This window comes from Hyla sarda, chromosome 7, assembly GCF_029499605.1.
Source record: "Hyla sarda isolate aHylSar1 chromosome 7, aHylSar1.hap1, whole genome shotgun sequence".
Taxonomy (NCBI): Eukaryota; Metazoa; Chordata; class Amphibia; order Anura; family Hylidae; genus Hyla; species Hyla sarda.
The window spans coordinates 212,790,650-212,814,426 of NC_079195.1; the positions used below are offsets into that span (position 1 = coordinate 212,790,650).

At 38.0% G+C, this 23,777-nt stretch overlaps 1 protein-coding gene across 36 annotated transcripts in view; it reads right to left on the minus strand.

The window, feature by feature from the left end:
- Positions 1-646: 646 nt before the first annotated feature.
- The window catches only part of ADGRL2 (adhesion G protein-coupled receptor L2), a 218,191-nt gene continuing 195,060 nt past the window's right edge, over positions 647-23,777 (minus strand). For 6 of the 36 annotated variants that reach the window (XM_056532572.1, XM_056532574.1, XM_056532569.1 and 3 more), the window contains 9 exons: positions 17,787-17,878; positions 16,240-16,284; positions 15,979-16,005; positions 14,482-14,650; positions 10,860-10,988; positions 10,378-10,474; positions 6,356-6,484; positions 5,621-5,638; positions 647-2,958 (listed from right to left, as the gene is read on the minus strand). In XM_056532572.1, coding sequence (XP_056388547.1) covers positions 2,204-2,958; positions 5,621-5,638; positions 6,356-6,484; positions 10,378-10,474; positions 10,860-10,988; positions 14,482-14,650; positions 15,979-16,005; positions 16,240-16,284; positions 17,787-17,878 — 1,461 coding nt within the window. In that variant the 3' untranslated portion in view covers positions 647-2,203. Of the gene's footprint in view, positions 2,959-3,570; positions 3,610-5,586; positions 5,639-6,076; positions 6,159-6,355; positions 6,485-10,377; positions 10,475-10,859; positions 10,989-14,481; positions 14,651-15,978; positions 16,006-16,239; positions 16,285-17,786; positions 17,879-23,777 lie in introns of those variants that run through there. The other 30 variants (XM_056532604.1, XM_056532578.1, XM_056532580.1 and 27 more) reach the window with 19 other exon arrangements.

Here is a 23,777-nt window from a genome sequence, read left to right on the forward strand (position 1 = left end):
TATTGGGAGATTCCCTACTTTCCTAGGCTTCTACCTGAACAGGAAGGGTTTTCTTATCTACCGAGTTGGGGCTGCTACCTAATTTCCTAACTAATGGGGGCATATCTTAATTTGAAACCCTGGAAGATTACTTTAAAGAAAGGAGAAAAAAGGGAGAAGAAAAAAACAAATACAAAACATTACCATGACTTGTCACTAGCCTGCACCTCTGATGAAGCTCATGTATTTGAGTGAAACTAGTTAGGTGGCAGTGTCTGTTTGGTTTTAAAATTCAGTGTTGTCACGGCTTGTAGCCTAATGGACTGCAGCTTTAGGCTAATATAATATATGATAACCTATATCAACAGTGCTAGCGGCATTAGCTGTAGTATTGGTTATGATACATTTCCAATCCATCATTACACTGTGGTAACTAGTGAACTTCCAAATAACTGTGACTATATATTTATTTTTTTAACTCACATCCATCTTAATACATGCTTAATAAAAGTTACGTTTTATTATTAGGTGTTAATTGTCATTTTGTGCCTAGTTGGCACTTGTTTTTTGTATTGAATCACCTTCCATAATAAGGGTCTGTGTTGATAGCGTCAAAAGCACCCAAAAACCTTCAGCAATCTTAGCGCAAGTAATGGATAGAAAAGACTTTCATTACAAAAGTAAAGAGGTTTTATTGTCAAGTATGCTAATTTCTCACTATCCCTACAATAAGTCAACAAAGGACTCTGGGAACAGCCTGTTTCAACCCTACAAACCATAAAAACAGCAGTAGCATTTTTGAAAAAAAAATTCACATTTATTTACTGTCAAACAGGTGTTAATCTTTACATTGGATATTAGTGATGGGCTCTTATTAACAGCTGAAGTTTAAAAGAAAAATGAAATAAAAGAAAATGAAATTTTCACTGAAAATGTACACAATGCTTTAATTATAAAATAAATTAATGGCTAAACATAGGCAGAAAAGATCATGGAGTAATATTCCAGACTGTTATTTAAAAAAAATATATATATTTATATATGTCAGGCACCGCTAATTTCAGAATTTATAGAAATTTAGCTCGTGCCAAGAATCCCTGTTCAATATTTTAGCCAGATTTACCAAATTTGTGCAATTAACGGCAACATTGGTTCCTGAATATACAATAAAGGCTCTTCTCTAAAAAAAAAAAAAAAAAAAATAAAAGCATTTGGCATCAAATTAAAAACATAAAATTAAAAATTAAATACTAACGTGGACAAAGATTGTCATGAAAAAAAAATACATTTTGATGATGAATTTGAATCGTCTCATTTAATACCACATTAAACAGGCGAGTGTATATATATAAAAAAAGAGGAAAAACAAAACAAAAAGGCTTTGTGCAATTTGAGATTTTTTTCACAATATTTTTTTTGTCAAATTTCAAAACTATTTCATCGACATTTAGTTTAAGTTGGACACAAATGTATTTCACCCTAGCAATAGAACAAAATATAATTTATTTTGCCATTATTTTTCCATGATAACAGTTCATTGTACAGTTGAGAAAACATATGAAATAAGGCCAGTGGCTTGATTGCTAGTGGTTAGACATGTTCTTAATCTTTGCCGTAATGAAAAGGATCTGCAGTGACCTGCAAAGCAGGAGGAAAAAAAAAACAAAAAAACTAAACAAAAACATCCTGCAGACTACTCAGAAACAGTATGGTACAGTAAATCTATCCCACAGGATTTCGGAGCCCACATCTTGTATATAATACAATGCAGGCCTCACAAAATGGCATCCGTATTTACAAATCAGGTTCTGGAGCTGCTGCAGCAAATGGCTGGATTTTGACGACGTACTGAATAGTTTTTTTCCTCCAAAAAGTTTTTTTTTTATTCAGCAGCAGATAATTTTTAAATTTTTTTTTTATTTTAAATACCGTGTTGGTACCTCTTTGCTTTGTAACAAATAATCTTAGTATACTCTGTGTATATACAAAGTTTTTTTTTTTTTTTTTTTTTTTTACATTTTTAATTTATTTAAAAAAGGAAATTCACAGAACTGAAAATGTCCATCACTTTCCTACACAATGGAGAGCTGCGAGTCCTTACAAGGCTGCCAATCACAAATAAGGTGGCCTCAGTCGAAAAAAATTTAGTCTTTTTTTTTGTTTGTTTTAATACCTGCAAGAGCCATTTGCACTCCTAAAAAATCTTTTAAATTTTTCTTTTTTATTAAAGACTTGTGACTAACTGCATTTGTCCTTCTCTGACATCTCCTTCAGGGATGCAGCCTTCTTTGTTTATGGGGATAATGTAACCGTCGCTGTTGCCCCGGCTTATCTGGTAGTACATCTGAAGATGGTGCCCAGCTCCAAGATTTGGCATGCTTTTATAATAAACGTCCTCGTTCTCACTCTTCCTAGAGGGCGATAAATCCTCTTCAACATCGGGGCTACTCTCTGGGTAAGGAGAGTCCCGTAGGTTGGGCATACTAGTGTAGAGGGAGTCTCTATTTGGGGATTGAAGATTGTCGTCGGCTTCGGCGGTTAACTGTGACACATAGCTGTCCGTTCCTTCGGTTTTCACTTTTTTCTGTGGGTGATACAGAAGAGAGTGAGTCCGTTGCGGGATAAGAGGGGCTTCTAGCTCTTTGTGGTGAAGCTCCAGCCCGGGGTTATCACCGTGCATCAAAGAGGAAGCATCAGCTACTATGGCGTCGTCTTCACTGCTGCTTCCCCCAATTACAGTTTTGACAGGCAGGTTTCTTTCTAAATTGTGGTTCTTGCTACTACACCGCAGGTTGTTGTGCACTAGTTCTGAAATTATCATTTTTTCAAATGCCGTATCATTCAGACTTAGTCCACAGTCCACAACTTGCACTCCGTCACCGTAGTCCCCGTTCCTTAGAGAGTAGCTGTTGTTAAAGTTACCATTTAGCGGTAGAGTATCCATGGCACTTGAATCCCTGACATGGTTCAGTGAATGTCCTGAAAGAGAATGAAAGAAAAGAAAAAACACACACAGTTTAGGGGACATTTTGTTCAAATTGCCGAGCATTTCAACCACAAAGAATATTAATGCCGTCTAGGACAAACCGCAATTTCTCATTTAGTTCTCCTGTCGATAACAAATTTAAGGATCACGTTTGGCTAATGTAGCATCTGTCATATAGATCAGATGGTTTGAATCCTTTAGAACAGATTACATTTTTTATTAATTTTTTTTTTAATAATTTCTAATTCTCAAGAATACTTCCTAATAAAATTTGTCCTAAACAACACTAAATTAAAATAATATATATAATAAAAAACTAAACAGATACATAAAATCATAGGCAAATGTACAACATAAACCAACAAACTGGCAAGCAACTAATTTAACAATGTCTCTAATGTTTCCCTTTTTCTGGGGTGCAAAAAAGAAAAGGAAAAATAAAAGATAAAAAAATAAAATAAAGAAAAAGGATGGGAAATGGACAAATACACGTACATCATGAGAAACAAGGACAGCCACCTTTCACACAAGAGACAACAAAGGTCCCACAAGCATCATCCACGACATGACGGAGCAGGTGGAAATGACTCACTGTGCACACTCACATTATGTCTGTCTGCTCAGGCTATCTGGGCTAAGTGTAGCTGATGTATAAAAGAAAGTAAAACGATTTATTGCAACAAGATGGATAACTAGGTTTCTCAGCAACTTATTCAGAGCAAGGGTTCAGCAAAAAGGATTACTAGCAATAAACAGCTTTGATTTTATTTATTTATTTTGTTTCTGGTTAATGTTCTAGAGTTCTCTATTATGTTTATCCGCCAACCACGGCCCCCCGGGCTTTTAGAAGTCAAGAGAGTTTGCCGGAAGCCCTGCTGTCTGCATCAGTCACAGTGATACTGCGGAATGAACCCACACACAGGCTACGTAAAGTGTTAAAAGCCCAGGGTGAGCATTGGGCACCAAGGTCAAAATGCAGAAATGCCAGGAATTTCTGTAAGCATGGTTCACAGAAATTAACCAAATAAATACTGGATGTAGTAATGAGAAGACATCTCTGCCATGCTGTCTCGTGTACGAACCTGGCAAAAAGTCTACTGGGCATGTGGACGGAATGGTCTCCTTATGGAAAGAAACATGCTCTGGGTTGTAGACAAAAATGAGGTATGGTACACATTCATTTTTTTTATTTTTATTTTTGTGATTTTTTGATGAACACAAAAAAGAAAACCAAAAACCAAAACAAAAAAGAAGAAATGGAAGAAAAGTACAGGTTGGATTGGATGGAAATCACTTGACTAAGAAAAATATGAAGAAAAAAAAAAGTGATTTTATTAATTCATCTATTTATTTTAAATCTCGCGAACAGCCTGCCCACTGTAAAGCTACTGCAATTTATGCAAGGCTTAGGAGAAGAACGGAACAATGGGAGACGTGGCTGCCACAATGATCATGCTTAAGGCTGCAGCTCATTGACAAGGCACTGAATCTAAAATGCAAATTGGTTTGAGTGAGAAAGGGTTGTAACATTCCCAAAAATATATGAATTCATTTTATTCAAAATTCTTGTGACAGAACATAGTGTCCACAAATACCATGAATAAGAAGTGGAACAACCTACACAAACTTTTTTGAAGGCTGTATGAAGTATTGACATCTTACAAATAAATAAAAATCCTTCATTATAAAGCATTACTTTATAATGAAATACTACCAAAATTTTTTTTTGCCATTTACCAAATTTGCTCCACTAGCTAAAAACATTTAAAAAGATTCTAAAAAAAATTCTAAAAAAAAAAAGTCAAAAAGTAAGTCTTGTCTACCTACCAAGTTCTGTTTTGCTATAAGCATTTAAGAATGCTACACTCTTTCACACCCTTCATTGGCCAACTTGCATTTTGGTTTCCTCTTGCTTATTGATGCACGTCTATTATATTTTGTTCAGATGACTTGACTGTGATATGAGAAACTTGTGTAGAGTTGATCACAAAGAAAAAAGGTATAGAAATAAAATATTCTGCACTGTGCAGATACCAAAGTGTGCAAAAAAAATTGATGACTGGAATCGATGAGAGTTGCTAAACAGGCTTTGTATTGATTAAAAAAAAAATTTTTTTAACCCTAATTATAGATTTTCAAATTCGAATTTAATTTTAAAATTCAAAATAGTAAAATTTTTTATTTTTACCCCAATATTTTAAAGGTAAACAGGGGAATAGGTCTTTCTCTGATGTGCTTCAACAAGCACATAAGAAAATCGTTTTTTATTTTTATTTTCCTTGCTCCTGATTCAGGTAATTCACTTGAAGTCCTTTCTTAGCCTGTAGCAAGATTACTGTGGGAATGTAGGAATGATAAGCAAATAAAACATTTCTGCTTGACAGCACTCCTTAAAAAACAGCAAATTATTTCAGCATTGCAAATATATTACCAACAGAGATTGCAGTATATCCATTGCTGTTATTCCAAATGTAGACAAAAAGTCCAGATTCAATTTGAAAATTAATTAGGATTATGACTTTGAATACAGATTGTGAACCACTTGCCCGCTGAGTCTATTTCATGATTGAGAATTATGTTTTAAAATGTGCCTGTTTAAAAACCATGCTGAAAAAATTTACATTTGATAGGCAAAGTTAAGTTTTACTCCCATACTTGTCTCTCTGTAGTTCGCTAGAGGAAAGCATAAAGGAAAAACAAAACAAACAAAAAAACAAACAAACAAAAGAACGAGAAAACAGAAAGGACAGACTGACGTTAAAAATCGAATCAAGTGTTACATGTTTCACAATTAGCAGATCAATGGATGAAAAAAATAATATTTGTCTTCTATATTTCAATATACAACACACATTAAAACAACTACAAAGGTGTACTAGTACTACTGAAGTATTATAATGAAAAATAATTAAAATAAATAAAAATTATGTAAGATATCAGTGTAAACATTACGGTTCATAGACCGGCATGAAGCTGCACTATACTATAGTCTGCGCCGGTAACATGTTCATTTTGCACAAGACTTGATGCCAAAGTGCAATAATAAGTCTATTCCAAAAGCTTAAAATTCCTCAAAGCTAGAACTGCGCCTAGTATGATAGAGAGCTGTACCTCTACGGGGAAAAATATCTTGATGGTGGACTCTTGGACCTTCAGTGTCAGTCCTGAAATAGTATATTAAGATTTATGCCACCTGTGTTAAAAACATGGATAATTATAGGTAAATACCGGTAACAACACTATAATATAGTGCAGTTGTAAAAGGCCGGCATAGACAGTGCTGCATGTCTGTTAATACTTAGGATAGAGAAAGAACTGCAGGACTGTAAGTTTTTTTTATCTTAAGGAATGTGGTGAGCGACAGAATGAATGAATTAAGTAGTAGCACACCTGGTGGGTTAAACACAGGAGCAGTAGGGGTATTACATACAACAGTTTCGGCGAGCAGTGTGTTATAGGGGTTGTTAGTGCCGTGGGGTCGAAGAAGAGGGTTTGTTAGTAGATAATTGCCAGTCATTCCTAAGGTAGAGAAAAAAAAATAAAGACATCAGTTCATGTGACGTCGAGAAGCACAAACAGCCCTCTTTCCCCAAAAAATAAAAAATTAAAACTAAAAAAAAAAAATTACAGAAAGAAAATGGTAAAAAATTGCTATAGAATAGAAATGGCTAGACACGTTGATGAGCAGCTCTGCAATTGTTAAATATAATTCAGCTCAAAATAAGGGACTATGTTTGAACAGCTAATTTGTAAGAGAAAATGGAGCATTGTGGCAAAGTTTTACCAATTCACAGGTGCCTTAAAAATTCCCTAAAGTAAACACCATCGGAGAGTGACATTTAATAATTTACACAGAATTACTGTCAGACAAGATGGGTAATTAAAGGCAGGGAAATTGACGTAATGCGGCAAGAAAAAAAATCCTTACTTTTTTTTGTGTGCCAGCAAAGAGGGAATTCTATGTTTAATGAATATTTTAGTATCAGGGCATTCCCTAATGGAAACATCTGTGTTAATAAAAAAAATAAAAAAAGATGGTAAAAAAAAAGACGAGAGAAAAGAAAAACAAATATGGAGAAAGCAAGATAAAATGTGCCAAAAAGGGCATTGCTTAATGCAAAAGAGACATGCTGTGAAAGGCGGACAATTTTCCAAGCACAGGTTTTTAAACATATTAATAATATAAAAAAAATAAAAAACCAAAAACATACACATAAAAAACAAATTTCAACACATCTCTTGCAATGACAAGTTTAATTTGTTGGCCATTAAGAACAATGTCTAGCACATCGGGAAGAAAGAGTGGGCTGATTCATGGCAAAAAATTACTTAAAAATAATAAAAAAAAAGGCTAAAAGCGTAAGAGTAAAAATTTCAGAAATATAATAAAAAATGAAAATGATAAAATATGTGTTGGATCTCTGTTCAGCTGTGAACTCTACTAAACAGAGTCATAACTTCTTGGGAAATTTGTTCTCATACGAACTAAAGCTCCAAAAAACATATGGAGCCAGTTTTTATTTGCCAAGTATATTTATACGGTTTAATACAAAATTTTAATACAATTAATATATATAGACTCTTAAAAGGAGTGTAACCTTTTAAGAGCCAATGATTGTGAAAATAATTATTAAAAAAAAAAAAAAGGTAAAATAATAGTAATGAAAAGTATTTTTATAAAAGGGTTGTACGACAACAACAAAAAGTTACCGGTGGTTTTCAAGAGTAAATAAATCTAAAAATTAGTTTAAAGGGGTATTCCGGGCAAAAACATCTTATCCCCTATCGAAAGGTTAGGGGATAAGATGTCTGATCGCGGGCAGCCCACCCATGGGACCCCCCACGATCTCCCTGCAGCAGCCCCCTCCATTATCTTGTCTATGGGGGGGGGGGGGGGCGTTGCGGCCGTTATGACCCCTCCCATAGAAATGAATGGAGGGGGTGTGGCGTGATGTCACGTCCGCATCTCGGAAGCACGGCGGTTTCCGAAACTTCAGATGCAGCTAGGCATAGAATGTGGGCTGCTGCTCCTCCATTCGATAGGGGATAAGATGTTTTTGCCCGGAATACCGCTTTAATATTGAAAACTCTATGGATGAACCTGGAAGAGGAGTTTCTACTGTGTATGCAGTGTCATGATGACACATGCTTAGGTGGCGACACGTATAAAGTGTCGGCTATCAGACTTGTCCATAGCTTAGCTGCCGGCTTTCTTCATATGGCAGATGCCAATACAAATAAGGGGCTCAGCTTATGTAGCAGAAGCTCCATTTCTGGTACCCAATGGTGTCATAAAGCTTTCAAAATTCAGTACAGTTGCAAGAAAAAGTATGTGAACCCTTTGGAATTATATGAATTTCTGAACAAATTTGTCATAAAATGTGATCTGATCTTCATCTAAGTCACACTAATAGACAATCACAGTCTACTTAAACTAATAACACACAAAGAATTAAATGTTACCATGTTTTTATTGAACACATCATGTAAACATTCACAGTGCAGGTGGAAAGTATGTGAACCCTTGGATTTAATAACTGGTTGAACTTCCTTTGGCAGCAATAACTTCAACCAAATGTTTCCTGTAGTTGCAGATCAGAGGTGCACAACGGTCAGGTGCAATTCTTGACCATTCCTCTTTACAGAACAGTTTAAGTTCAGCAATATTCTTGGGATGTCTGATGTGAATCGCTTTCTTGAGGTCATGCCACAGCATCGCAATCAGGTTAAGGCCAGGACTCTGACTGGGCGAATCCAGAAGGTGTATTTTCTTCTGTTTAAGCCATTCTGTTGATGATTTACTTCTATACTTTGGGTTGTTATCCTGTTGCAACACCCATCTTCTGTTGAGCTTCAGCTGGTGGACAGATGGCCTTAAGTTCTCCTGCAAAATGTCTTGATAAACTTGGGAATTCATTTTTCCTTCAATGATAGCAATCCGCCCAGGCCCTGAAGCAGCAAAGCAGCCCAAAACCATGATGCCCCCACCACCATACTTTCCAGTTGGGATGTGAATTTGATATTGGTGTGCTGTGCCTCTTTTTCTCCATACATAGTGTTGTACGTTTCTTCCAAACAACTCAACTTTCATCTGTCCACAGAATATTTCCTCTGTGGTATCATCCCATGAAATCAATTCTTGTTTATTGTTTTACATATCGTAGATTCGCTAACAGGGATGTTAGCATATGCCAGAGACTTTTGTAAGTCTTTAGCAGGCACTCTAGGATTCTTCTTCACCTAATTGAGCAGTCTGCGCTGTGCTCTTGCAGTCATCTTTACAGGATGGCCACTCTTAGGGAGAGTAGCAGCAGTGCTGAACTTTCTTTCTCCATCTATAGACAATTTGTCTTAACATGGTCTGATGAACAGCAAGGCTTTTGGAGATACTTTTATAACCCTTTCAAGCTTTATGCAAGTCAACAATCCTTAATCATAGGTCTTCTGAGAGCTTTTTTGTGCGAGGCATCACTCACATCAGGCAATGCTTTTTGTGAAAAGCAAACCTAGAACTGGTGGGTGTTTTTTTTTACAGGGCAGGGCAACTGTAACCAACACCTCCAATCTCATCTCATTGATTGGACTCCAGTTGGATGACGCCTCACTCCAGTTAGCTCTTGGAGATGTCATTAGTCTGGGGGTTCGTATACTTTTTCCACTTTCAGTGTGAATGTTTACTTGGTGTGTTCAATAAAAACATGGTAACATTTAATTATTTGTGTTTTATTAGTTTAAGCGGACTGTGATTGTCTATTGTTGTTACTTAGATGAAGATCAGATCACATTTTATGACCAACTTGTGCAGAAATCCAAATAATTCCAAAGGGTTTACATACTTTTTCTTGCAGCTGTATTTTTCAATACATTGAAAACCAGTAAAGAATATTTGTGTTGTCCAACAACCTCAAATGTGGTACTCCACTACTTTATCATCCCCAGGAGGTCAGAACCCCACAATCTCCAGAACAGGGCCCAGTTTCTCCCTGTGCATGGAGCAGCAATCTATGCACTTTCTATGGGAGCACCTGAAATACCCAAAGTTCAGCACTCGTATCTCCGGAGCTTCAATAGACAATGCATAGATTGCAAGCAGACATGCTGGTCCATGCATAGGGAGACCCTTTTTCTTTAACAGTGCACACTTATAGCTCTATGCTGCCTAAAGGCCCCTGTACATGTACAATACTCTGTAGTAGGCATACTTGATTTTTTGGGGGGATCTAATGGCCTTTGCCCCATGGAAATTCATAATGTGGCTTATACTGACAGTAAGCATCAGGTACCAACTCCTGGCAAAACCACCCCGAAAAGTCCATGAATTTACAACACTTAGTGAACAGACCTGATTAAACAAGGGCAGGGTAACAAAAAAGAACATAAATCAAACAACATAAAGGGGTGTGGGTAGATACCTTGATTAAGTGTGGATGTGCTGTTTATGTCACCTGAGATAAAGGAAGATTCGGATTGCTTTCTCACTGTGTCGTTCCACATTCTTCTGATGCGGCTCTGTTGGCAAACAAACAAACAAAAAAAAATTGGGGGGTATTTCTTAATTTCACTTTTTGCATAGCACACAATTAGACTGCTTAAAATAAAACCCATTGTACGAAAACAACATTAGCTGTGCCAGTAAAGCCTTGCAGTAAGCTAATTGATTATTATGGCATAGGTTTACGAGGATGCGGAGTATTACATAAATCAAAAAGATTTGCAGCAAAAATTTAAAAGGGAATCCACTCGTGGAAAAGACGAGAAGGGAAAAGAAAAAAAAAAGCTGTATTTGCCGTCTAGATGACTGTAATGAGGAGACAATTAGTGTATCTGAACCGAGAGTCTCCAAAGGGTTGCTATAAATAAGGTTAATTAAAAACGCTGTCAACTTCTTTGTTACCTGGGTGCCAGAGGAATATCGAGCGCTGGTTCTTGCAGTCGAAGCTTTCACCACACTGTGAGGGCTTTCGGTTGGAAGACCACCACAGCAGTAAGTGTGCCTGAAACACTTGCTGTACTCCTTACGTACCTGTGAAAGGGATATACAAATTTAAACAAGGTGGAGATATAAAGCGGAACGTAAGGGCCCTCCTTTCATCTCCCGACGCTTAATGGGTTTGTTTATATGGCCATTGATTTACTACGGTAAAGTCAACAAAAAGTAGGAGCTGACATTCTTGGAGAACTTAATTAGCATCTGACTGGTGTAGCCGCTCTCTAGGGTCATAATGAAATAGAAAAGTTTCTTTCATTAGCTCAACTTTTGACTGAACTGGAAATCAAAGGATCACAGCAAAGCTACTTAAGCCTGGCATTGGCACAAGTTTGAAATTATTATGGTTATTTCCACCATAAAAAGACACCCGGATCATAAAATGATGACAATTAAAGTTAATATAGATCATTAAAGTTGAGTTAAAGGGCAACAAAATTAAAAAAGGCCTAGGAAAATAAGTAATAGTATGCCATTAACATCCAAATAATGGGATCACTGCAAACAAAGTCATGCTACATAGTTTAAAACAAAGGCCACTTTCACACAATGCATATTTGCATACATACTAGAGGTGCACATTTTGGCACGACTAGAGTCTGGAGACCCAAACTAAAAGCATCACTGGCATTAGATATATGGTTGGCCCAGCACCGCTTGTAATATGTATACACATTTGTTTGTAAGAAAAAGACCCAATGATCGATGGTAATCCTTGGTTTAGTGTTATGAGACATTTTTAAGGAGACATTCAAAAGAGTATTCATCAGATTGGTTCAATAATTATTTTTGAAGGTAAAGTCTTTTTTAGACCATGACTTACCATTAAAAGTTAGCAGGAAAAGTTAAAAGAAGCTTGAAAGAACATTCAGCTGTTACAGCATCTTATAGACTCTTAGAGCTACATACACAGCAGAGCCTGGACCTCCTAACAAATAAGACCTTTCTTGGAATACCATTAAATCTTACTCTGAACAACAATATTGAAAGCCCTGGATTCTAAGGGTACTGTCACATAGGTCAGAACTAAGCCGGATGACCGGTCACACCTGATGCCACAACTAATGGCAAAGTGCATCAGTTGTGGCATGGTCCTATGCCCGGTTATTTCTGCAGGCAGGATGGGAAAACTCTGCGAGATGTGTCCCATCTCAACTGTCCCATTTGAATGAACAGGATCATTACTATCATTAATTTCCCTTCGGCATTTTTCTACAGCACCAGAGGGAAACGGAGCCAGACCGCTTGACCAAGGACAACATCTGCATGTAGTTTGTATGTTCTCCCTGTATTTGTGTTTCCTCCAGGGACTCCTGTTTTCTCCCACACTACAAAAATATACTAATAAGTTAATATGGCATTTACAATTTGGACCCCAGTGAGGACAGGGTCGAACTCTACAGCACTGTGAAATATACTGGAGATTTATATCGCAATATAATAAAAAATACAAATATTCTTTGGTCTCATCTAACAGCCTAACTAGATATTTGGCCCAAAGCTGGATGCTTCTTCCTTTAAATATTAGCCGAAGGTGGCAGTATGGTCAAAGCTCTTAGAATGGCTCACGAGTTTGTTTTAGCCAATACCCACCTTCATATAAGGTGGGTATTAAGCCTGAAAGCCATAACTTTCCTGAAAACTATAACTTTCCTAAAGCAGAAACACACGGTAAGACTAGTTTAATTTTTCATTTCCTCTGTGTCTTAGCGCAAATAATTTTCTTGCACAAAACGACAAGAATCCAAGCAAGAGAGTAGTACAGAGAAAGTCTGTATCCTACAAGATCATGACCTTATCATACTGTCAATGCCCAACAGGATTGTGAAAGATCTGTAGGTCTGTGAATGCCGGCAGTGTCTGTTTCTGCCTAGAGTATTTTTATACTGCCATATCCTTAAGCAATTTTCAAGCTGGGAAAAAAAAATAAGGCTTTCTTTATGGAATAGAATTATCACATATCTGCAGCCACATAAGGCTCCTATGACTCATTGTACAGTATATGTTCTTTTAAAAATAGCTCCAGAAATTGCACAATGTTGACCTACGATAGGGTTCAAGACTAAGTAATTTTCTGAATTCGGCTGAACCGCTGGACCCTTCTTACAGAAAGGCACGATGGAACTTGTAGTTTTGAATTACCTCAAGAGACACCGTCTGAGAATTCGAGTTGGAACCCATAATGGATATTAACTGCCTCAAAACATCTCAGAACTAGGACAATACCAATCAAAAACGGCATTTTGCCCAAATAACCCCCCTCGCTGGAACCATCTCTCTTCATACCTATATTGCCAAGGATGAGCATTATCTGTCTGTATTGCACATCCCTCTGTCATTACAGGCAAAATTACAGCTTGCTCAGAGCGGATAGAAACGCAACGTTATCATCTTGTCAAGTCAGAAACATAATAGTTTTCACTTTCACAATTCTATCTCAATTTGGTGACCGACTAGTAAGAATGGAATAAAAAATAAAAGCGACCAGATAAAAAAAAATAACATATGCAAAGAAGGACAGGATAACATGTGGAAGCTTTCCACCTTAAAAGACTGTCAATTTGATTTGAGGAAATCTTCAGAAAAGCCATGAACTTAGCTAAACAGTTCTTCACCTTATAGGTGCTATATTATCAAATTATTTTGGGATTAAAGTGGGTATATTCCAAGTACTACCCATAACATTGATGGGGTCTGACTACTGGGACCAACACCAAATATGAGATCTAGGGTTTCTTGTCTCAGAAGGGAACGTCAGTGTGTGCATATGCTCCACTCACTTAGGGGACAGGGAACCCAACAGTTGGACCACCACTAATTCTGAGGGTGGTTTAATCTTTCAATGTAATCTTGTGTGCCATGTCCTTTAAGGTCAACTTTACCCAAAGGCTAAAAAGGTTACATGGGATGTCTAATAAAAAGACACAGTATTACATGCCGACCCCTATGTTGACTGGCCAACCATATAATCCTTGGATATAGTTTACATAAAGCTGATCGTTGTTATGGGATATAGATTCTTTTAAGTCTGAGACAATCCCACTAACAAGTTGCTTTAACAAAAATTTTGTACAACTGGACCATCAGGTACAGAACTAACCAAAAATGACTTTCTTCAGGAACAACGAGAACCTAATTTTGCAATGATGGACATTCCCTTTCAAGAGAACTCTGCTGAATAACGTATCCATGTTAGGCTACATTCACACTGCCGGTTGTCTCCAGCAGTGTGTAGCCCCTTATTTTAGGATCGAGAATAGCCAGAGAAAAAAAATAGTGCTAGCACAGACTTTTTCTTTGGCTATTCTCTCCGAAAATAATGGTGCCCGACGGACCGCATTGACTATAATGGGGACCATAAGGACCTGTTATTGGCCGTTATGACCTGTCAAAATTACTGCTGTCAAGCTGCGAAAAAAAGGGAGTTTGACAGCCGTATTTGACGGGGCATACCGGCAGTGTGAAAGGGGCCTTACACATACTCAAACAAACGCTTCAATATGTTAGATGCCATTCTTGACAAACTTACTTTCTTCTGAAGGGCACAGTGAAATATAAAAATAAACACTCCTTGGAAGGCGTTGAACACTGTGAAAAGGTACGTCATTACAACAGTCTCCTCATTGATGAGAAACAGGCCAAAAGACCACGTGACACCGAGCAGACACATGAGGGCGAAAGCACCAAGAACCCAGGACCTGCGAAGAGACGAAAGAGAGGGTTACCATCTGGACTAGTTGGATGAATGCTCTTTAAAAGATTTAAAACATTTCTATTTTTGGTTCTTCAATGGAAGTATCTAAAATCACACTGAGCTGCAAAAAAAGTTGTCAACATTGTTGTAACACAGTTTATCAATAAGGACATATCTTCATCTTTCTATTCGCAGAAGATGGTCCTTCTCATATCTGACATGTTCCACATTGGGATACATTTTTTTTTTTTTTTTTACAGAACAGTTACATTTCAAATTTGGAAACTGATTTACATAGAAAGTGCTATGAGTAACACTCCATGTTGATTAATTTCCTCACGTACCCAGGTGGCCTCTAAAAGAGGATGTGGCTCAGAAGAACTGGTCAAAATATATAGCTGAAGAGTCGTCCCATAAAACAATAACTCAGTTGGCATAATCCTTCACAACAAGAGTGGTCACATAAGCTTTTGCCATGATCCCACTCTTGAGGTGCCAAACCCTTTGATTTAGGAAGGACCGACCAAATATATCATGTGTATGGCATTGAACCAACTCTCCTCCAACAGAAGATGGTGGGGAATGAAGATGGAATGTCAACAGCCGATCCTTTTGTTCTCAAGAGAGATGAGCTGCCGTCTAAGGTACCTTGTAGCTGCTAATCCCCCTCTTCCTCATGAAAACACATGCATTTTAGGCTGATCTGAGTGAGGATATATATGGGGAGGATGGGAGGAATAGCTGTTGGTTGACATCTATTGAAGGTGTATAGCCAATAAGATCTTTGAAAGAGTCCTTAACATTTGTTGATAAGAGGATCGGTGAAATGGAAATCCAAACAGAAAACCCATATTTCAATATATATATATATATATATATATATATATATTTATTTATATCTATATATAGATATATATATATCTAAATGTTATTGATAGCACTTATGTAAATCAACAGTGTATAAACGTGTGGTCCTTCACAAAACAGCTTTCAACTTCTTCTCAATGTTAAAAGAAACCCTATGGGTCCAGATAAAAATTTAACTCTTTACAAAACCTAGAATTTACTTTTATGCTCATGATGTCTCATCACAAAAAGCTGAAATGAATATTAAAATACACCGAGAAAGTAATGAGGCATGCCCTGACAACCACAATGAGAGGAAGACAAGATACACAATATGGATAGCAGGGACAAATAGGACCGAAGACAGGAGAGGGACATTTCCATGTATAACCCAACTAAAAATGAACAGAAAAAAGAACGGAAATGGAATGGAGTACGAAGAAGGTTTCAGTTAGGGCATTCCACATCTAGCTAATGGTCTCTTACTTGATAAAAGGCTTATTATCTTCATATCTAGAGAACATTACAAGCAGAGGAGAGAAATCAAATTGTTAGAGACAGAAGTGGAGCAGAGAAAAAGCCGCATTTTTATACACAAGGCAAAAATAAAAAGTAAGGGGAGTGGGTCGGAGTTATATACTTTCCAAATTATGAAAAAAAAAATATATTATTGGTTTGGAATAGGGATTAAAAATGTTCTAATAATTAATATCATGCTAGAATTGTTAATGTAAGGATTCCCCTTACCCAGGTAAGTCCGTATTATAGTAGCCGTCGCATACACGATAGTTACTGGAGTGGATGAGACAAAGGGAGGAACAGGAAAGAAAGAGAGAGAGATGCTCAAACAAAAACCTCTCTACCATCATGCAGCATGCAATGAGGAGTATATTATTGTAGCACTTTAACAGAAAGACAAGTCTATGTCCTGGTATACACTATGGTGCAATTCTGCTCAAAGTTACTACAGATTAGTACACAGGCTTGAACAGATAGAATAACTCTTGGCCTCAATGCATTGAGCCAACTGGCATTGTTCCCTTAACCTTCCTTTTATTGCCATGGACCACTAATAAAGTCCTTTTGGTATCCCTTAGGTATGGTACCCATAGCTAAGCTTGCATGTATTCTGCAACGGAGTAGGGAAGAAAGTGCTTCATCTGGTATCGGCTTATCTCTTTGAACACAAAAGGATCGGGCATGATTAAATCCAACATGCCTAACCCTTCTCTCCCCAGCCATCTGCCGTTGGGAGAGAGTGGGAGGGCATCCCATACACATTAGAGCACTGGCTAATCCCACCGAAATTGGAAGGTTCACCTGACGTTAGTCTATTGTGTACAGTCATATTAACACTGTGCATAGTCTGAAAAGCCTAACCGATCAAACATAGAATACAATGCCCAACTATGTGGACACGGATGACAAAAGCTTAACCTCTCATACCTTTCCATTTCACCAGTTAGGCCACCTTACCTGACCATGAATGGCTAAACCCGCCCTTTTGACTTATGAATCAGAAATGATATCCCAACAACAAGACTTTCAACTTCTCAGTTGAGGTTGATATTAAACATTAATAAAAACTTTTTAAGCTACTATTTAATTTTTTCTTAAAAGAGTGATAAATACCTTCCTTAAAAAAAGATGACAAGAAAGTACATGGTAAGTGAGGTCCACTGATATCTTATTATAATATCTCATAAGCACCAACTATAAAACTCTTTCCGCACCTACCAGGCTTAAGCAATGGAACAAACATAACTTTTTTAAAAAAGCCATATAAAACACTGAGGAGGTCAACGAAAAGACTTCTAAACTCATGGTTTGTTCCAATAATTCTAGGAGTATCGGGATTAAAACAAACATTTCCTTAATTAGTTGACTATAGGAGATAATCTGCAAGTTAACATTAGTATTAAAGAGTCAATTCTCGGAGGAGCGCTGGATTACGAGTGGAAAGTACTTACAATCCCTACATCACAAAAGCCATTTAGCAAAACAAACCTCACATAATCATATCAGCCTTGTGGACGAGAACATCATTTTAAACTGCATTTTAAATGCAAATGAAATTACCCTATTGCTACAGAGTACTTTAATTCATTTATGCAATTTTGTAGCATCATTTCAGGGAACAAATTATCTATCTTTGACCAGTGCGTACAACAACTGTGGAAGAAGCGTGACGGTAGCCGGCTTAATGGACTACTGACATCTCTATTGCTGACTGATAAACTGCCGAATGGTGAACGCAGAATTCCCATTCAGAACAGAGCACGCGGGTCACTTACTTAATGTTTTCGAGGCGGCTGGAGTCTGGTTTTAAAGTGTTGGAGTGCTTCACCATTTTGCACAGCGTGATCACCAAGAAAACAAGATTGAGCTGCAGAGAGAAAAACATTGAAAATGTTCACAAATATGCAAAAAAAAAAAAAAAAAGCGTTCACAGTTGGTCAAGTTATATAGCTTTGATAAGAAACTTTAACATCTTAAAACATAAAATAGGCGTTGAGGAGTCCATAAAATGGTGATTTTGAAAACATGTTCGGCTTTCAACAATGTTTGGTATCTTTCTGAGTGTATTACTTGAACAGTTCTACTCTAGAAGTTAAAAATATGGTTAAATTATACTGGACGAAGGGTCTTAAAGGGGTAGTCCGGTGGAAATCAATTATTTTTAAATCAACTGGTGTCAGAAAGTAAAAACAGATTTGTAAATTGCTTCAATTAAAAATCTTTATCCTTCCAGTACTTATCAGCTGCTGTATATTACAGAGGATGTTATTTTCAAAAAGAACTTCCTCACGTGCAAACAGCAGCTGCTAAGTACTGGAAGGATTAAAGATTTTTAAATAGAAGTAATTTACCACCAGTTGATTTAAAAAAAAAAAATTCCAGCAGAGTACTAAAATCCTCTGCCAGATACTTTCTGATCCCCACAGAGGTAGGTCTTGATACAACAAAGTGCCTTTGAACGTCATCAAAACATATCACCAGCACTTAGTGCAAGTCAAAAGCCAGACCACAACTGGCCATGGCAAATGTTGCCAAGAATGTGTTCACACTTTTGTTGGAGAGACTGCTATATTTGACTGAATTAGAACAGTAAACAGAAAACCTGATAGAACCCATTATAAATCAATGAGGTTCACTGGTATCCTGAGTCATTTGTATGAAAGATATGGAGGAATATTGCTATATCCACTTAGGATGGAAACCACAAAAGTCTACAGTCTTTGCCAATGTCTTCCAAATCCTAGCCTGTCAATAGACTTTAGACCACAGTTCTTTTGGGGGCAGCCGATGTCCGTTAGAGTGCATTCATATTCCGGATTCAGCAGAGAATTTCAAAACTGCCTCTTGCCATTGGAAAATGAGTTGACCGGAGTCACTAGCTGACTCCAGCCGGCTCTTTGAAATAGAAGGGGTATGGCACAGGTGCGGCAACCTTTTCTGGTTGTCGGATGTGCAAAACGAGATGTGAATGAACCCTTACACTAATGTGTAGTATAAGAACACTCCGGAGGTGAAAACAGAGATTATGACTTAAAAAACCAAACACACAGGAAAATACTCCACATGACTTCAAATAGTGTTGGTTCACCAAAGGTCAAGTGTGATTTTTTTTATTTTAAACTACAATGCCCTTTATTCCAAAGGCCAATCTATGAAAACCATAAGTCAAAAGTGACTCCATAGTTAAACAGGCTATTAAACAGAAGTTCCAAGGAGAAGAGGGTTATTATGATCTATAACAAAACATGTCTAAAGAGGCCCGGTGACCGCTGTTCAAACTATTGAATAATATGTGAGATGGTTTGGAGAAAAGAAGGGCAGTCGACCAAACACTATAAAATGCAGCATACAAAAAAATCATTGGGGAAATCTAACAATGCACATTAGACTGACATCAGGACCATCACTTTGAATTATGTCTCTCACCAGTTACGTTCATTATTAATAAGGTTCAAACATAGTTTGCCAACAGAATGGAAAGAATGAGCAAAATAAGAGTGAACATTTAGCCATCGTACAAAGGAGTTTTAAGTGGGGACTTAGGGACACACGAGAAATAAACCTAAGTGGAACATCGAGGACTTGTAAGGGAGAAAGTAAATATGGTAACAGGATCACCCACATCTGCTGCCGAGACCTCCATCGCAAACAGCCAGGCTTATCTTATTGATTTATTTTATCTTATGCACAATTTGACAATTTATTACGCACACCAACTAACTATATAAGACATTCAAAAATGTACAGAATACAATAATTAAAAATATAAATAAAAATAAGTAAACTTTTTTTTTTAATGGCAAGCTGGAATATTGCGCTGACACAAAGAATTAAGTCTAGTTACATCTGTGCTAGATCTAAGAACAAAAGTGAGGAGGAAGACAGCACTCCAGAACAGAGTCCCCCAAAAATTAGCAGTTTATTGCCACATCAATATACGGGGATGCAACGTTTCGACCTTGGAATATGTTCTTTGCCAAGACCTTAATGTTTATCTGGTTTGGTGTCTGACACACTGACTCTCTTTCATACTCTTCTAATCCCCATCTCATGTTCAATTCCTGGCACCCTGCACAAGGCATAGCAGCATATTGGTTCTGCCTGCAAGTGGGATGAGTACAAACATAGCAGAATGGGTAAAGCTGGCCATACACTTTAGAAAGCTGTTGGCTAAACATTTTTTTGGGCTATTTCACCCTTCATACGCTTGCATACTAGACCAAGCCATGTGTTCTGAATAGGGAGAGTGTATAAACCATCGACCAGACACCTCAGATTGTCTTCTTCAAAAACAAAGGGATCGGGTATGTTGAAATCCAACAGTCCATTTCCCTTCCTCAGACATCTGTTGTATTAAGTCAGGACAGTCCCACATATATTAGATGGTTGTCCAGTCCCACATATATTAGATGGTTGTCCAGTCCCACATATATTAGATGGTTGTCCAGTCACACATATATTAGATGGTTGTCCAGTCTCACATATATTAGATGGTTGTCCAGTCTCACATATATTAGCCAGCTTGTCCAACTATAACCTAATGTGTGTAGCTACCTTAAGACTAGCACATACATTACTTGGGTAAATCAAATAGTACTCTCTTATTCTCAAGACAAATTACGTTTGCTTTAATCTAATTAGAAATTCTTGTAAGAACAGCCAGAACCAAGACGGATGTCTGCACGTTCAATAGGTGATCAATCTTAAATCATTACAATAGCTATCTTTACGAAACCTGAAGAGGTTTTCGAGTCATAATAAACCCCCCAGGAGATCCTCAGCATTATAAATTAGCGTTTAAACCTTCACCAGTTTCCCGACCTACCAAGCAGAACTTCCAGATGTGAAGAATTTATGAGAAATGTTTAAAGTCAGACTATAGGAAGCCTCGAATTCTACTCACCCCACCCTGTGTAATGAGAACAATGTGTGTGTTTGTTGGAATAACTAGTAGGGTGTATGCTCCAGCTTGGCAATCCGCCACCCGCTGTCATGTAAGGACTCACAAGAAAACAACAACATAGACAAAGAGCGTGCATGTGTTTGTGTTTTTCTTTTAAAAGTACATGGCTATTATTCTCCATAGACAATGGCCAGCTTTTTTTCAGGCTTTCATAGGTCACATCCCCATGAACAATGGGCAGAAGTTGCTCATAAATAGGGAATTTTGTAAAAACATGCCTGAAGGAAGTCAAAGCTAATGAGTTCACTTGTGTAATATACAGTTTCAGCCTCGAGAACCATGTGAACAGCAGCTGATCTACTTGCACTAGATTAACCACCAAAGTGGACATGTCCAGAATTACAATCTCAGCCTCAAAACCTCAGCCTTAAAGGGGTATTCCGGGCAAAAACATTTTATTCCCTATAAAATGTTTTTGCCTGGAATACCCCTTTAAAGATCTTGGCACCTGACTGATATAATCTGTTTTGACTGACAACATGTCTACACTTCAGCCAGTGAGATTGATCGAGAAACCCCCTCAGGGCATGGTGATCAAAACATTGACCATTTTTTTTTAATCAACAAGGACCTCCATTGAGACATGCTACATGCATGAATGGTTTAGGCTAAGGTATATGTATGTTACTCTGCTGGCTCAACAGATTGAAGAAAGGAATATTGTTTGAGTGAGGCTTCTGCTCTTTTTGTCTTATTTCAAGACTGACATGGCAGAATGACCTTGAAAACTGATCTTCATTGCCTACATTGGAATACCAGTCATCAACACTGAAAGTTTGATAAGGTTCACAATGTTGAAGACTCCATTGGGTTCCTCCAATGTAGGTTCCGTCCAATGAACATCATGCTGGAAACTGGATGGACCCCATTAGTGTCAACTTGGGCCGTTGAGTCCCACTGTGTATAGCATGCAACATATTTAGTGGCCAATATGGGGCAGAACAAAGGGGGGAACAATGATAGTGTGAACCCAACCCTACTAGACATGTATTTCCTTCTTAAACATTGAATCTGAATACGGCCAGGTCTTCTAAAAGGTCAGGCTGGTGAATCTGTAGATGAACCACAGAGCGGTCCCTCAGCTACACTATGCAAGACATTACAGCTTCTCCTTCTGCCCAAGCACAGTACAAGTCTTGCTGCGTGTTTTATAACCTGCTCAATTGAATCATGTCTGCTTGCGCCTTGCATTTAAAAATTCATTCCACACAGCCTGCAGTGCTGACATGGATATGATAAGACAGTGGAAGAAAAACACTATTCTAAGTAACCCAGCTGAAGTGCACATGTTCTGACCCAAATTGTCCTCCCTGGAGCTTTTGTTACCTGGTGAATGTATGGTCCTAAAACTGCACTGGTGTCTTGATATCTTTGCAGCTAGCCAAGCAGAAGACAATTTCTCCCTGGGACTGGCAGGCAAAGAGGTGTTTCTCTAAAGAAGGTTTCTAAATGAGTGCGCGAGACTGAACTCTTTGTGAACTGGATTAATTATTAAAGACGCAGATGGAGCTGTCCGAATGATAAGAACAGATCCTGACGTGTCATGATCTAAGATTTCATTAAACCATTTCAGGCATACTAATGGTATCCCAACGCTCATTACTTACATGCTCCCTCTTCATAGATATAATAACCCTACCACCATAGGAATGGCAGTCAGCACTATGACAGTGAGACAATGAGTGCTTTACATCCTATACGGGCAAACTAATGCAGGAGGAAAGAAAAAATCAACTTGTGTGCACAGCAAATCCCTAAACTGTCAAAACGTGCAAAATTCCTGCAAGGGAAGCAATGGTGACTAAGTCGTGGCTGCGCATGATTCAAGATCAGGTTCAGGACTCTGACTTAGGACAACTAGAGGGCAAAGCAATTGTAGGAGAAGAATTTCTCTCCGGCATGCCAACATGACTGCTACCTGCTGTTTTGTTTTTAAGGTTGGGAATACGGCTCCCAAAGGCCCCACACGTTCAAGGCTAAACAATTTACTTAGCGGATAATAATGTTGTAGCTGGTGGTAAAAAACATCAGATTCCGGCAGATCGTGGTCAATGGATGCCCTTTCCCTGTATTTCTTTTCTCAAGGGAGAATTATGGGAAAAACTTTAAAAGGAAAATCTACGAAAGAAGGTTGATCCCATGTTTTACAGATCAATTAATAATTGCTTAAACTCCTTAAGGAGACCGCTGATCTATGCTAGACTAGTAACCTGACCAGTTCTTAGGATTGAAATCATTTTCTACAGATAATGGCTGATACCATAGCAGAACTCCAAATTTTGTTAACCATTATGGAGGAACTAATAGAAGTTAGGCAGACACAATTTACAAAAGTCTTGATCCCAGAATGGCCAACAGGTGATTATTCAACTATTTATAATTCAAGGGGTGCTTTACCAAAAATGCTTCCTTTAAACCAGCGGTACTCAACTGGCAGACCACGGTCCATATTCGGACCGTGGCCGCCAGTCATCTGGATCTCCAGCTGGTTCAGGTGTCTTTCAGACACCAATACAAATGAATAGCTGCCCGGCTGTGCTTCTCCTATGATGCAGGTGGCGCGATTAGCAGTGGAGCAGCGAGGGACCTGCGACAGAGAAGAAGCGGGACCGTGCCGTCCGCGGGGCCAGCCATCTGCACCCGGTGCCATACAACTGAAAGTAAATTATGCAGAAGGGGAGGTGAAAGTAAAAATGATGCAGGGGTGGTGGTATTAGGGTTAGGAGGGGATAAAGGGGTCTGGGGGGCATAAAAGTAAAAATTATGCAGGGGTCTTTGGGGGCAGGGGTGGTGGTGTTAGGGC